Source organism: Pipistrellus kuhlii, unplaced genomic scaffold (genome assembly GCF_014108245.1).
Source record: "Pipistrellus kuhlii isolate mPipKuh1 unplaced genomic scaffold, mPipKuh1.p scaffold_m20_p_174, whole genome shotgun sequence".
Lineage (NCBI taxonomy): Eukaryota > Metazoa > Chordata > Mammalia > Chiroptera > Vespertilionidae > Pipistrellus > Pipistrellus kuhlii.
The window spans coordinates 18191-33396 of record NW_023425487.1 but is presented as its reverse complement, the minus strand read 5'-3'; the positions used below and the strand labels follow the sequence as shown (position 1 = coordinate 33396).

Below are 15206 nucleotides of genomic sequence, written 5' to 3'. Positions count from 1 at the left end.
GGCTGGAGGAGCGGAGGCTGGAGGAGCAGAGACCGGGAGGGAGGGCCTTGAACGGTGCACCCACCCCGTGGGCCCCCGGGGCTGCACAGACTTCGGGGCTTCGCTAACCAGCAGAGCCTGCCAGGCGCTGGGCGGTCACCGGGACCCTCGCCCGTCTGACACAGCGGCGCCCACACACCGGGGGCCGTGCGTGTGAAGGAGGGAGGCCCAGTGCGCGCTGCGCGGAGGGCTCCGGCCGTTTCCTGAGGAGGGGGCGGTGCGGGGAGGTGATCACAGGGCGGGGCGGCGGGCGGAGCAGCCCTGCTGGACACTGTCCTCGGGGCTGCAGGACGGACGCCCGCGGGGCAGCGGGGAGAGGGCCACGGGCGCGCGCACAGCACTGGGGGGGGGGGGGGCGGCCAGAGGAGAGCGCCCCCTGGCGGAAGAGCAGTGGCCATTCCAGTGTCTCCCCCCGCCCCCACCCGCCTGGAGTGAACCCCGTCCGCCAGGTTGCGTGTCCTCGGCCGTCAGGGCGGCCTCAGGCCGGAGGTCGGGCCGGTCCTGGGACCTGCCGCACGGGGCGTCGGTTTACTGCCGAGGGGCGTTGGCTTCCCGGCGCCCCGCCCCGTCTCCTTGGCAACTGGCCCTGACCCCGCCCCTTCCCCAACACTCGTAAACAGGAAGTTGGTGTGCGCTTCCTGCGCGAAGGGCGGGAGCGATTGTGAGCAGCGGCGGGCCGAGCCAATCGCGGAAGGCGGATGGCGAAGAGCCAATCGCGGGGACCGGAGGGGGCGGAGCCCGAGGCGGGGCTTGAGAGGCGGAGCCAATTGCGGCGGCCCAGGGGGCGGGGCGGGACAGGACGGGTAGGCTGGGTGGAGGCCGGACGGGCGGCGGCGTCCGGATCCGGCCCGGGTCGGGTGCGCGGCGGCCGCGGCGATGTTGCAGCTGCGGGACTCGGTGGACTCGGCGGGCACGAGCCCACGGCGGTGCTGGCGACCGGCGAGGAGGGCGGCGCGGGCGGGGGGCGGCCGGACCCGCCGCTGCGGCAGACGCTGTGGCCGCTCAGCGTCCACGACCCACGCGCCGCGCCCGCGTCAAGGAGTACTTCGTGTTCCGGGTGAGGCGGGGCCCGGGCGGCCGGGCGGGAGCGGCAGCGGCAGCGGCGGGCAGAGGCTGACCCCCGCCCTGTGCCTGCCGCAGCCCGGCACCATCGAGCAGGCGGTGGACGAGATCCGCGTGGTGGTCCGGCCGGTGGAGGACGGCGACATCCAGGGGGTGTGGCTGCTGACGGAGTAAGCGGGGCGCCGGGCGGGGCGGGGGGCGCGGGGCGCGGGGCGGTGGGGGGGTGACGGGGTGACAGCCGGTGGGGGGTGACGGCCGGCGGGTGCCCCCACAGGGTGGACCACTGGAACAACGAGAAGGAGCGGCTGGTGCTCGTCACCGACCAGTCGCTGCTCATCTGCAAGTACGACTTCATCGCGCTGCAGTGCCTGCAGGTGGTGCGCATCGCCCTCCGCGCTGTGGACACCATCTCCTGCGGGCAGTTCCAGTTCCCCCCGAAGTCGCTCAACAAGTGAGTGTCCGCGGGGCCCAGCCCCAGGGCCTTCTGGGCCGCCGCGGCCCTAAAGGAATTCTGGCACCAAAACGGCTGCTGGGCTGGGGGGTCAGGCAGCGTTTTCCTCAAGGAGCTCTGCTGCCCGCGCTCTGCCGGCTCCCAGAGGAGCTGATCCTCGCGCTGGAGCGGTTTCCGAAAACCTGAGCCACCAGGCAGGAGTCTGGGCCACTGGGTGACCCTCGATGGTAGCGCTCCGAGGGAGGTCTGCAGGGCGGAGCTCAGGAAGGGAGCTGCGGGCGCTAGCCAGGTGCCTGGTCGGCTGAAGGACCTACATTAGGTGTCCCTCGCAGTCAGCCCCTCTGTATGGGCCCGTGGCCCGCCACACCTTAGTCATTACTGCCCCCTCATTCTGTTTCTCAGAAAGCACGGACTATTGAGTGAATGTGAGCGCAGACACGAGAGTCCAGTGACCGGCCAGCGGGTGTGAAACGGCTCCTCTGGAGGCTGCTCACTCCCGAGACCGAGGCCTTCTTCAGCCACAAATGAGCCGCTAATGAGGCCGGACCGTTCTCCCCCCGCAGGCGAGAAGGCCAGGGCATCCGGATTCAGTGGGACAAGCAGAGCCGCGCCTCCTTCATACACAGGTGGAACCCCTGGTCCACCAGCATGCCCTACGCCACGTTCGTGGAGCATCCGATGGCCGGTGCGGACGAGAAGACGGCCTCTCTGTGCCAAGTAAGAGCCTGTGGCCGCAGCGCCCGGCAGGGTGTGTGTGTGTGAGTGAGTGAGTGAGTGAGTGGCGGGGGTCTAGGCCTGCCCTGCCCGTTGTGGCAGCTGCATGTGGCTGCTGAGCTTAGAGTGGGTAGCAAGACAAGAAACATGCTCCTCATTTTCAGTAATGTCGGCTGACTTAGGGCTTTGTGTCCCATGTGACTGGCAGCCACTGGCCACGCCCACTTCATAAGGTCTCGGAAGGGGGCCCAGAGGGCTTTGGGCAGGGCAGCTGACCCGCCTGTGGCCGCGCCAGGCAGGCTGCCTGCTCATCACCGGGGGCCTGGCCAGTGGTGAGGGCAGCGCCGCGCCCGGGCAGGGTGCCTGCTCATCACCGGAGGCCTGGCCAGTGGTGAGGGCAGCGCCGTGCCCGGGCAGGGTGCCCACCAGCGTGGCGTGAGGGTCGGTGGCTCCTGTGGCTAAGCCGCTCAGGCCTGTGGAGAGCGAGGCTCCGGCTGGCAGTCGCCCAGCAGTGAGCACAGCTGTGACCGAGGCTTCCAGAGCCCACGGAGCCATGGTAGGGGCTGGGCTGGCGGCTTCCTTTCACGGCTCACTCTCGTCAGCTGTTCTCTTTTTCCAGTTGGAGAGCTTCAAGTCCCTGCTGATCCAAGCTGTCAAGAAAGCCCAGAAGGAGAGTCCCCAGCCGGGACAGGCCACCAGCGTGCTGGTCCTGGAGCAGCCACTCCTCATCGAGACCTACGTGGGGCTCATGTCCTTCATCAACAACGAGGCAAAGCTGGGCTATTCCATGACCAGGGGCAAGATCGGATTCTAGGCTGCGGCGCCTCGGAGAGCCGGTGGCCGGATCGGCGCGGCCGGGGGCCAGCTCGGCCTGCGGGCCAGGTCCTCCCTATACGGGTCTGAGTGGGGTTACGACACAGTCACGTGACTTGTATCCTTGAGGTGGGTGTGGTCACGTGGTCACACACTGGATAGGCTGGACTGCACGCAGCTGTCCCTGCTGGCTGCTGCCACCTCCGGGAGCCTCCTTGGGCCTCCCCATCCCCGCCCCCACTGCCCCTGCCTGCCAATAAACGTCCTGTGGTTGCACGAGCGTCCGCTGGCCGAGCTGGGCAGCGTCACCGGGGGCACCTCACCCCAGTGCCTGCGTCACAAGTCAGTTACACTGTGTCCAGCCTGGTGCGCGGGCACGTGACCGCGCTTTAAAGCGAAAGACAGAGCAGCCCGCAGCCCGCCTCTCCCAGGCGGACAGCTGGCGTGGTGTCTGGTGGGGCTGACTGCACCCCTGGCCCGACGCTGCCGTCCCTGCAGGCCGCTCCCGATGAGACGCCCGAGCAGCCTGCCCACGGGGACAGCTGCTGCACTCTGCGTTTGTCACGTTTGTGTCTGAAAAGGGAAGCGCTTCCTTTGCTTTTAAAGAACGCGCTTCAGTGAGGAACCGTGTTCTCACGCAGCAGCTCCCAGATATAGGCTTCGCCAGGGTCTCCCGGCCTCGCACCCAGGGAGCCCGCCGCCCCGCGCAGGCCCTACGCCGCTGGGACTGGACACCTGATGTGCTTGTACTGCACGGGCTGGCCGTCCCTCCTCACTCCCAGCCCTGGGCGGGTGGACGGACCCAGACACAGCGCCTCGCTGGGCAGGCTGCCCGCACAGCCGGCCCCAAGCCTCTGGTTCAGGTAGTAAAGGCATTTAGAACCGACTGGGTGCGTTCCTTTTCTGAAGTTATTGAGACAGGTGCAGCAACCGAGCCGGTCCCCCTCTCGTGGGTGCATTCCGAGGCCCAAACTGCTGTCCCCGGGGGAGTGGCCCTGGCTGGCAGGGTGACGGGCGCTCGGGGCCCCTCCCCCCACCAGCTGCCCGTGCGGTGGTTCAGGGCCATGGCCAGGGCGGAAACTCCCCCAAGACCCACTCAGCAGGTGGGGCTGACCTTCACCGCCCGCCTTGTGGCTCACCCTCCAGGGCCCCAGGCTCCTTCCTGGAGCCAGCACCGTCTCTCCCGGGAGGACGGCTGCTGGGGGCTCAGTGCTTCTCCTGACACGGAACCTAGAACTCTCCGTGACCAAGCCCTCCAAGAAAGCCAGCCAGCCTTTATGAAATAGCAAACATTTAAATTACAAAACTACAGCTTTACACCATACGTATTTACAGGAACGCCTCGCTTTACACCGTACATATTTACAGGAACCACGGGGCCCGAGACCTGCCCCAAGCTCGCTCCCCACACGGCACCGCGTCTGCTCCCCTTCCCACAGCCGCCACTCGTCCTACGTGTGGGCGCCCAGCTGCCCGATGGCGCCGTCAGCCTCGTCCTCCGTCTCCAGGAAGCACAGGCAGAAGTGGTCCTTGCTGAGCAGGGCCAGCGAGGCCCCCGTGACGTGCCAGCACAGAGAGAGGACCTGGAAGTCCCCTGGAGGGGACGTGGCCGAGGGTTAGGGCAGGAGGCCAGGTCCCCGGGGAGCAGCCCGCAGCCTGTGGGGGCGGGGATGGGGCAGGGACCCAGCTGGAGCCCAAAACAAACCGCCTCAACCTGGCAGGGCCTCCCTCCAGAGCCCAGAGCCTCGGGCCCCGAGTCCGCTCACCTTCCCCGGGCACCTGCACAGACACGCAGCCCGCCGGCGACCACAGGTACACCTTGCTGCCTCCCGAGCAGATGGCCAGCCGGGGCCGCTGCGGGTCCCACTGGAAGGAGCGCACGGGGCCCAGCTGCTCCAGCACCACGAACAGCCGCAGCTTCTGCATGTCCCACACCCACACGGCGTTCGGGACGTTGTCTGAGGGAAGACAGGTCCACATCAAACGGCGCCGCCCCCCGCCTGCTTCCGCCCGCCAGCCTGGACGTGGGCCCTGGTCTCCACACTGCACACCAGCCCCGGGGTGGGGGGATGAGGGGCGCGTCATGCTCCCAGGTCCGAGGGCCTCCCGTCTCTCCCTCAGGCTGACCGGCTGCACGGGCATGTGTTGGCTTAACAGCCCTTAGAGGAAGAGGCGGGGCTGTCGCGGGGCCTGGGTCCCTGTCCACCAGGACGGAGCGCGTGCAGGGAGGCACTGGGCAGGTGCAGAGGCGCTTGGCAGGGCGGTGCAGCCTGCCCCAGCCCCTGGGGAGAGCCCGCCTTTCGGCAGCACGTGGGAGGACGCCGCGGGCGGGCCTGTCAGCTGACACTCCTTTCAAACGGCTGGTGCCCGGCCCCGTGGGCAGTGAGCGGGCGCAGCCCAGCGTGGGCGCAGCGCTCACCGTTCCTCGTGGCCAGGAAGTAGCTGTCGGGACTGAAGGCCAGCAGGCCGACGCCGATCTTGGGGTTTGCTCGGTCGGCAGCGGGCTTCAGCGTCTGCAGGGACACCGGCACCGCGGCGATCTCATCTAGAACACGAGACCCCTCAGCACGGCACGCGTACACGTCTCGCCGCAGGGTCCGCGATCCTGCCCGCCCGGGCGGGGCCTCGGACCCCGCTGCTCGGTTTAAACAGGAAGAGGTTACGTGACCTTGAAAGCATCAGGCAAAGCATGGGGGACAGAAGGGCCGGGGCACTGGCTGTGAGGCCCTGGGGGCACCGGCCCAGCACGGGCCTGCCCTTTCCTGCTCCTCCCAGGCCCCCCCACCGTCTCCCCCAGACCGTGCCTCAGCCTGCGCCCCGCTGTAGACTTCTCAGAGGAGAAAGGGCGTGTGGGACAATGTTCAGGGAAGTGACAACATGGGGTGCTACATTAGGCTCATGTCAATTCAGGGTCACCCGCTGTGACAAATGCCCCCATGGGGGTGCTGAGTGTGTGGATGGGGCACACCTGTACCTCCCCTAAAAGCTGCTAAAAAGATCGTCGAGGGGAAAGAGGAGGACAAGACCAGAAGCGTGAGATGCTGATGGGGCGTGGGCAGCGCGCTGTGTGCCTGGTGACCGTCAGTGCCCAGGGCTGCGTTCTGGGCTCCCCTCAAAGTGGGCCTGATGCCAGGTCACCGAGGAGACCCAGGCCCGCAGCCAGGATGCACGCCAGCCCGCCAGCCTTTCCCGCGGCCACTCCTGACCTCGGCTGCCCAGGGAGTTCCACTCTCAATGGAACAAGGCCCTCTGCCCTCAAAGCGGACTCCAGGGCTGACGTCTGCCAACAGAATCCACGCCCCCGGGAAGGACCCCGCTGCTCGGGAGGCGCCGGGCAGGAGGGGCCTCTGACGAGTGCGGGGCAGGGAGCCCCTTCCACAAACAAGGAGGCTCACACTTGCTCTCGGCGGCCCTGAAGGACGGGCAGGCGGGCCGGCCCAGCGCCCCCCGCGGGCTCTTCTCCGCTTCCTTGTACACCACCTGCAAGACAGGGACGGCAGTGCTGCTGCTGCTGCTCCCTCGGGGTCTGTGTGGGCCCTGAAAGCCCCCCAGGCACGAAGGTCTGGCCCTGGCTGGTGTGGCTCAGTGGATAGAGCATCAGACTGTGGACTAAAAGGTCCCAGGTTCAATTCCAGCCACGGGCACATGCCTGGGTTGTAGACTCGACACCCAGTAGGGGGTGTGCAGGAAGCAGCCGATCAATGGTTCCTTCTCATCATTAATGTTTCTGTCTCTCTCCCTTCCTCTCTAAAATCAATAAAATATATATTTAAAAAATTACATTAAAAAAAAAAAAACCACGAAGGTCTGATGGGGGACAGCTCCACATCCCCTCAGCCTGTTAGCAAGCGTGAGCACCTCCCGGCATGAAGGCTCGGAGCTCCCCAGACCGGCTGTGTCCCCACTGCCTCCCCTCCCCCCGGCACCGTCCCACCTCAGTGTCTGGGCACTGCCCGCCCGCTGCCTGGCACACTGCTCCCCATCCTGCACCACGTCCCGCTCTGCCCCGTCCCTCAGTGGCAGCGTCCCACCCACCCTGGGAGCCACCAGCTCCCCAGCCCTCGCCCTCCACCGGCGGGGCTCGGCGGCTCTGTGTGGCGGGCAGGAGGCCGGACAGGCAGGCGCAGATCAGAGATGAGCCATCTGGGGGGAACGCAGGGCCAGGCACCGCCTGGCGCCAGCCAGCGCGCAGGCAGGAAAACGCCCGGCAGCGAGTCCGTGGCCATCCCGCCCTCTGGCGATGATGGAGCTCCTGCATCGCGGCCTCACCGCCCCCAGCGCCGCCCCATGGAGACGGGCACGGCTTACCACGCGCGGGTCACTGATGGCCGCGGGGTGCGCGAACTCGGTGAGCATCTTCCAGGTCACGTGGTTGAGGATGCGCACCTGAGGGAGGGCCACGTGAGACCACGGCGTGGGGACACCCGCCCCCGGGCCGTCCTGGGCTCCCACAGGGGCGCCCTGCCCACCTTCCCGTCGTAGCTCCCGACGGCCAGGAACTGGCTGCTGGGGCTCCAGGCCACCGACTTGACGCCCAACGACCACTCGTACGCACAGTATGCGGCCAGCTGCCGGCCGTCCAGGGAGTAGAGCAGGACCTTGTACTGCAGGCGAGAGGGGCGCCCGTTAGCTGAGCGCCCAGAGCCGGCGGGCACACCTGGGCAGGTGGGGGCGAGGGCGGGGGGAGCGGTAACCAGACAGCGGTGAGGCTGCGGGCGGGACCGGCTGTCAGCACCGCAGCAGAGGAAGCTTCGGACGGACATGCGAAGCCCCTCCTACCTCCAGGCAGGTGTCCCACACCGCCAGGACGCAGCCGTTGGGGGCCCACTCGATGCCGGCGAGGTCCTGGGTGTCCGTGTCGAAGTGCTGCCATGGAAGGGGAGAAGCAGGTCACGTGGGAACCGACGGTCGGACGGACGTGTGCCTGTTGTGCAGCCGATGCTGCTTGCGCGCCCAGTGGGTGCTTTCCTGAGACAGCGCCGGGCGGAGGCTGCCACCGTCCTTCCCGGCTGTCATGTGCCTGAGTGTCCGAAGGTTCAGGGGCGCGGCCTGGCCGCCCGACAGCACTGCCGCTTCTGGTGCGGCTCCACCTGTGCACCCCTCTCCCCGCTGGAGGCCTCCCTGAGCTCTGAGGGCGTTCCAGAGGGTTCTGTGCTAGCCTGCCTGTCTCCCGCCTGCAGCAGGGAGCACCGCTGAGCCCCGGGCCCAGGGGAGGCCGAGTCAGGCTCAGCCCACACCCCGCCTGACGGGACACGTGCCATGGGACTGCAGGAAGGGGAAGGGCTCCCGTTGGCCGGCAATCTGCTCAGCGCCCGGCCGCACCAGCCCCACCACGGCTCCCGGGCGCTTCACCCACGGGCCTCGGTGGCGTCGCAGGCAGCACGCACCCTCGGAGCCGGGAGTCCTGTCTCCCAGGACCCCGCTGGGCGGGAGCCGGAGGACAGGGTCTGGACAGAGTGCTCACCCGCAGCAGCTGCCAGTCGCTGCAGACGAAGATGCTGACGTAGTCCTTGCAGTCCCGCCTCTCTGCCAGGGCCAGGTAGCGGCCGTCCCGGGAGAAGGAGATTCCTGCCCGGAGAGGAGAGGGCTGGCTGGACCCAGGGGCCAGACACGGTGGCATGCCGGTGGTTTCAAGGAAGAGGCACAGCCTGGGCAGACCCGCCAGCACGGGGCCCGGGGAGACGCGGCAGCCTGCCCGCTGACCCGCAGCCCCGGGCAGACACGCCAGCGCGGGGCCCCGGGAGACAGGGACACGCCAGCGCGGGGCCCCGGGAGACACGAACACGCCAGCGCGGGGCCCGGGGAGACGCGGCAGCCTGCCCGCTGACCCGCAGCCCCGGGCAGACACGCCAGCGCGGGGCCCGGGGAGACGCAGCAGCCTGCCCGCTGACCAGCAGCCCCGGGCAGACACGCCAGCGCGGGGCCCGGGGAGACGCGGACACGCCAGCGCGGGGCCCGGGGAGACGAGGCAGCCTGCCCGCTGACCAGCAGCCCGGGACTGTCCTGGCTTCCGGACAGACCGCGGGGCTCTCAGCCATGGCGTCAGCCTGTCCCTCCTGAACCCGGTCCTTTGGAGGAAGGAGCTTCGAGCTAAGACTCTGGAACCGAGGCAGGCATTTCCCTGGGACGGTGCCGACAGTGCCCAGGTCCCCTTCCCGTGGCCTGAGCGGGAGGGTCGTCTCTGCCGGGAAATGCTCACACGGCCGGGGAGACACCTACTTCCAAACCGGAAGTAAATGACCAATGGACAACGGCCCTGCGTTCCAACACGAGCTCCCAACCGCCGAGGCCACAGAGCGGGGGCCCATCGTTACGAGACGCCCCCCCCCCACCCCCGATCACGTGGCAGACACGTCACTGTCGCTGCGCTGAGCGGGACGCCCACCCACATCTCAGCGCCAGGTGTCTGCCCCACCCGCTCCCCGATGGCCAGTGGCCACCCCGACTCAGCCCTCCTCTGGGATGTCCAGCTGGGGCAGGTCACATGTCCCTGGACAGAGACCACAGAGCCAGCAGGAGACCGGGGTTCCGGGGTCAGAGCCCGCAGTGTGAAGTGGGCCCTCCCCCCAGGCGGGGCGGGAGGCCACGGACCACCGTGCCTGCCGCCTCCCAGGCTCCTCGCCCTGGGGCGCTGGAAGGGGCCTCTCTCTGGAGGCCGGGAAACATTATTCACAGACGGACACTCGGAGGGGGACAGGCTTCAGAGCCACCTGCGGGGAGACAGCGTGATCGCCGGTGGGCCCAGGAGACAGAGCGGCTGGGGCGGACACCGACCAGGCGGCCTTCAGCCCGAGGTGGACATTTCCCGCGATGGAGAGCCGGCCCCGCACTCCGCCACTCACCCTGCTGGCAGGCCTTCGGGTACTTGATGTACGAGACGGACTTGGTGCACAGGGACCAGACCGTGATCCGCAGCTGCGGGGGGAGGGGGAGGCGGGGGGAGAGACACGTCACGTTACAGAACGAGCCTCTGAGCCCAGGGGGCAGCACCTCTCACGTGTCTCCTGCCTCACCCGCCTGCCTCGCCCGCCTGCCCACCTGTCTGGGTGATGCGGCTGTAACTGGCTATAAAGTTATTTTTTAACTGGAGATAAAATTATTTTATTGCTACTTCCTAACTGATTTTGTTACTGTTAATGAATCATAATGTAAATATCTGTATTTTCCGATGGTCTTAGGTGACCCTGTCCACACCCACAGGTTGAGAACCGCTGCTGTGGAGCCTGAGACCATCGGAAAACAGATATTTACATTACACTTCGTAACTAGCAAAATCACAGTTGGGAAGCAGCGACAGAATTAATGTTCTGGTTGGGGGTCACCACCACGAGGAGCTGTATGAGGGGCCGCGGCATCAGGGAGGTGGAGAGCCACTGCCCCAGGGGCTGGCCGCGCTCTGACGACTGAATAAATACCCCCAAGGCCCAGCTCCCCGGAGCGCCCAGGGCTCAGGCGCGCAGGAGGCGCGCTCGGGGCTGCGGGGACTGCGGGGGGCGGGGACGGGGACGGGGACAGGGGTGGAGGGGAGGGGGGGGGGTCACTCACGTGGAACTCCGTGGTGTTGAGGATGTGGCGCCCGTCGGGGCTCCAGCAGGAGGCCACCAGCCCCGCGGAGCCCTCGTCGATCCGGCAGTGCCACTCGGGCTGCTCCAGCGACCACACCTGGTCCAGGAGACACGCGGTCGCAAACCCACCAGGCGGCACTGAGCCTAAGGCCACTGCAGAGTCAAGACACGGGACGCTGTCCCACCCTCTCCACGCTGGGCGGCCGGGGCACCCCAATCCCCACCCTTGGAGGGAGGTGGCTGGTGGACGCCTCCCTGGCTGAGCTCGGAAACAAAACCATCTCAGTGCCTCCCAAGCCCGCTCCCGCGGCTGGCCTGGTCCCCTCCGCTGGTCCCAGGTCCGGGGGGAGTATTTCCCCGCAGGAGGGCGGGGCGGGCGGCGAGGCCAATGGGAAAAACAGCCAACGAAGGGGACATCTGCAACCCTCCCAACAACAAAGGCGAATCTTCACGAAAAGAGCACTCAGGGTTTCCATTTTGGAAGGACCTGAGCTCGGAGAGACGGCCCAATTCCCGATTCGCAGGGAGCGGCTCCGAGGCCTTTCTCTCAGGCCGGAAGGGGGGGGGGGGTGTTGGGGTGTCGCATGGCTCCCCAGGCCTAGCGGCCGCCTACCTGCACCAGCCCCCGCTTGTACATGGCACACAGGATGAAGAGGGAGTCGGCCGACCACTCCAGGTGCTGCACCTGGTCCAGGCAGGTGAACAGCTGGAGGACCTGCAGGCTGCGCACCTCGCGCACCACCAGGCGGTACTGCGCGCAGGAGGCCTGGCAGGAGAGGGGGTGTCATCCGTGCCCCAGGCTCCGCACAGGGCCCGCCCACATGGGGAGCCCTGCGCCTCTCTCCTCTCTGACTCGCTTTCTATCTAGACGGTTCCATGCTTACCCCCAAGTATACGGCCCATTCTGAAACTGTCAATGAAAAGATGAGTTGAAATACACAAACCAGATGTTAAAAGGGTTATATTTCAGCATAAAGTAACATTTTAACACTCTCTACTGAAGTAATTATCTGCTCCTTTCCTATTTTTTTATAATATACATATTTTTTATTGGTTTCAGAGAGGAAGGGGGGGGGGAGACAGAAACATCAATGATGACAGAGAATCACCGAACAGCTGCCTCCTGCACGCTCCACGTGGGGACCGAGCCCACACCCAGGCACGCGCCCTGACCGGAATAAACCCTGGGACCCCTTCAGTCCACAGGCCAGTGCTCTACCCACTGAACCACACCGATTGGGGCTTGCCTGCTCCTTTCTTACCGGCACCACAGAACTACACGTGAGGAGGAAACGCACCAGAGAAGGCTCTGCGTGAGCTGCACCTCGCCTGCCGGTCACCTGCAGACCATCTGTAGGCCCGGGCTCACGGCTGCGGGTGGCAGTGACCACAGGAATGCCAGCTCCCCCTGCCCTGAGCCTCAGTCTGAGCCGCACCAGCAGAAAGTCAATGTACGTGCTGTGGTTCCCACAGACCTCAGGGCGCTTCCCAAGTGCTCAGTACTCTGCCAATGCCGCGAGCCAAAGGCACTGAACCCCGTCTGCCCCAGGTCCCGGCACATGCTCCCGGGACCCTTGTAACTTCCTGGGTGACAGGGGCCTCTTCTGTTCTACCAGGGGCCTCGGGGGAGGGGCCTCCTGGAGGGCCCTGCGTGAGGCTGGTCACAGGAGTTTGGAATTTCAGCCCCACACCCCATCCCTTGGGAGGGAGAAGGGCTGCAAATGGAGAGAACGGCAGACCAGACCTCCGGGAGAGCTTCGGGGGGACACACATCACGTGGGGAGGGTGGCGCCCGGCCCACAGGGACAGACTCCTGCACCGGGCCCGCCCCCCCGCCCCCCTGCCTTGCCCTGTGCCTTCCTCGGCGGGCTGGCACCACCCCCACCACAGCCTTCAGGAGCTGGAAAGGAAGTCAGCGTGCCCCCAGTCCTGTGCGCGGCAGCGAGTGAATCGAACCCGAGGAAGGGGTGGTGGGAAGCTCCCTGCGGCCGGATCGGACAGAAGCTGTGGGCACCCGCCGCCCAGGCCCCGCGGCTGAGGAGCAGTCTCGTGGGACTGAGCCCTGCCCTTGGGATCTGCTCCAGGGAGACGGGCAGACTGAGGTCCTGGCAGGCCGGCCGGCTGGTGGCACAGAACTGCTCGGCGGGGAAAGCCACACGTCTGGGGACCAGAAATGACGCGGTGTAGTCGTCGTGGCGATGGTAAGGAGGGCACTTACCCCTGGCCCTGCCTAGGAAATGCGCGTGTCCACGCTGCTTCCTGACAGGCTCGTGTCCGGGTCAGCAGCCACAGCTGAGCAAGTAACTGCTTAGAGCACACGGAGCTGACTGCAGACTGCATGGCAGTGTGAAGGCCAGGAACCCGTTTCTAACGGTTAGTTACTTCAGTTCTTTTAAAAAATATATTTTTACTGATTTTTTACAGAGGAAGGGAGAGAAATAGTCAGAAACATCAATGAGAGAGAGAGTCATCGATCAGCTGCCTCCTGCACACCCCCCACTGGAGACATGCCCGCAACCAAGGTACATGCCCTTGACCAGAATCGAACCCGGGACCCCTCAGTCCGCAGGCCGATGATCTATCCACTGAGCCAAACCGGTTTCGGCTAGTTACTTCATTTTTGCAGGTAAAAATGAAGGTCAAATCAGATAACTCATCTGTGTTTTATGAGCATCCGTTAGGGAAAAACAGCCACGCAGTTTCCTGTAGGAAAGGGAGAAGGAGGGAAAGGGAGGAGGGTTGTCGCTGCGGATTAGAACAGAATGTGTCACAGGGTCCCCCTTCCACCCGCAGCTTTGGATACTGTGCCCAATGACTCCCCCAGGAGGTGGAGCATTTGTACCAAATCTTGGAAAAATAGTATCAATTCTGTTGCAAGATATTAAATATGGAAAAAAAAAGATATTAAATATGGCATCATGGCCAAGACTGGTTTGGCTCAATGGATAGAGCATCGGCTTGGGGACTGAAGGGTCCCGGGTTCGATTCCAGTCAAGGGCATGTACCTTGGTTGCGGGCATATCCCCAGTAGGGGGTGCGCAAGAGGCAGCTTATCGATGACTCTCTCTCTCATCGATGTTTCTAACTCTCTATCTCTCTCCCTTCCTCTCTGTACAAAATCAATAAAATATATTTTCAAAAATAAATAAATAAATAAATAAATATGGCAACATGGACCTCACCTTCTCCAGTATTTAAGAGAGAGGATTTTTTTTTTTTTAAAGATGTTTTGATTTTTTACAGAGAGGAAGGGCACACTCTTTCTCTTAAAGGCTTTCCAATGACAAATACCTCCCAACCCCCACCTGAAACACCTGCCTCTCCCCCAATCCTGAGGTCACACACTGGCCTCCTGGCATCTCTGAAAACCTGAGCTGCTGGGGCACGTGGCCGGGCAGTTGTGAGGAGGACGTTCTGGTGAAAGGGGAGTGGGGAAGGCACCTGCCCTGTTGGTTGGAATCCCCACTTAGGGGCGACTGAGGGGGCGTCGAAGGCGGTGCCCGATTCTTCCTTGGCTTTCCAAACAAGTCTGAGCCCGGGCCGACCCGGGTGTTGCTGGAATCCTTACGCTTAACCCCGGGCTGCACTTGCCCAGAGGACAGTGTAAACAGCGTGTCCCCCCAGGACTGCTCACCCTGCTGATCGCATCTAAAGACAGAAATCCCGATGGAGGCCTCAGGGAGCGGGCAATGGAGGCCGCTCCGGCCGCGAGAGCCAGGGGCCCCTGGCCCTCTCCCCACAGGCACACTGTGTCTGAGGGATCTGTCCCCGGGGCTGCTGGTCATGCACGGCACAGCTCAGGGACCCGGGCACCCCTCTGCACCCCGGGAATGATCGGCTCCCGCCCGGCAGTGCAGGCAGCTCTGTCACCTGGACACCAGTGCTAGTTGGTGGCACCACTGACTGGGCAGATGGTGAGACCACAAAGGGGGCTGGGAAGGCTGTCCCCTTGCAGAAGGCAGAACTGTGTCTGCTTTTCTGTGGCAAAACCACCACTAGCCGCTGTCTGCCGTGTCCTCCGTGTGCGAAGAAAGCAAGGCTGCCCTCTGCCGGGGCAGGTGGGCGCCCAGGCGCGGGAGGCGGGCACCGGTCCGGGCCCCCGGCCCAGAGCCAACGCCAGGTTACCTGTCTGCGGCACGTGACCAGGCCCTGCGCCCAGCTCACCTGCCCGGGTCCCCGGCCCGCATCCCGCCCCTGCCGCCCCCAGCTGCTGCACCCCGGGCCCCGCATCCCGCCTCCGCTCCCCTATGCGGTCCCCACGGAGGGCCCGACCTCGGCCCTGCCCGCGGCCGCTCACCAGGTACTTGCCGTCCGGGGAGAACTTGCAGAGCTGGCTGGTCAGCTTGAACACCTCGGAGAAGTTCATGGCGAAGCCGCCCGCCGCGCCGGAGCCCGCTGCACAGCCCTCGGAGCCCGCCGCAACCGCCGGACCGCGCCCGGAAGTGACGGAGAGCGGGAAGCGCGCCACAGCCTATCGGGGCCCGGGCACCCGCGGAGCATTGTGGGGCTTGTAGTTCGCTCTCCCGGCGCCTCCCCGCCTTCTCGCGAAGCGGGATTTGCGA

General features: G+C 65.5%; 2 protein-coding genes across 3 annotated transcripts; one reads left to right on the top strand and one right to left on the bottom strand.

Moving 5' to 3' along the window:
- The first annotated feature begins 900 nt into the window (after window positions 1-900).
- Window positions 901-3355, top strand: TPRG1L (tumor protein p63 regulated 1 like). The gene is given in 7 exon segments (XM_036441595.1): window positions 901-952; window positions 955-1056; window positions 1059-1096; window positions 1180-1271; window positions 1376-1552; window positions 2116-2269; window positions 2886-3355. Coding segments are annotated over 7 exon segments (795 nt in total). The 5' UTR covers window positions 901-915; the 3' UTR covers window positions 3081-3355.
- On the bottom strand, window positions 3006-15083 carry WRAP73 (WD repeat containing, antisense to TP73). Of its 2 annotated transcripts, XM_036441591.2 has the most exons (12): window positions 14942-15083; window positions 11258-11410; window positions 10625-10741; window positions 9922-9994; window positions 8544-8647; window positions 7859-7945; window positions 7549-7683; window positions 7388-7465; window positions 6475-6559; window positions 5499-5624; window positions 4846-5037; window positions 3006-4673 (listed from the first exon to the last, which is right to left on the bottom strand). In XM_036441591.2, exons 1-12 carry the CDS (start codon window positions 15008-15010, stop codon window positions 4531-4533), a joined length of 1362 nt encoding a protein of 453 aa, XP_036297484.1. In that variant the 5' UTR covers window positions 15011-15083; the 3' UTR covers window positions 3006-4530. The 2 variants fall into 2 exon arrangements, with proteins under 2 accessions (XP_036297484.1, XP_036297487.1); XM_036441594.2 differs by lacking the exons at window positions 10625-10741; window positions 11258-11410.
- Between the last annotated feature and the right edge of the window lie 123 nt (window positions 15084-15206).

Coding starts and splice junctions, on each gene's coding strand:
- WRAP73 (XM_036441591.2), bottom strand. CDS start 15,010: ATGAACTTCTCCGAGGTGTTCAAGCTGACCAGCCAGCTCTGCAAGTTC. Junction 6,560..7,387: donor CCATCAGTGACCCGCGCGTG/GTAAGCCGTGCC, acceptor CCTGTCTTGCAG/GTGGTGTACAAGGAAGCGGA. Junction 5,038..5,498: donor CTTCCTGGCCACGAGGAACG/GTGAGCGCTGCG, acceptor GTCTTCCCTCAG/ACAACGTCCCGAACGCCGTG.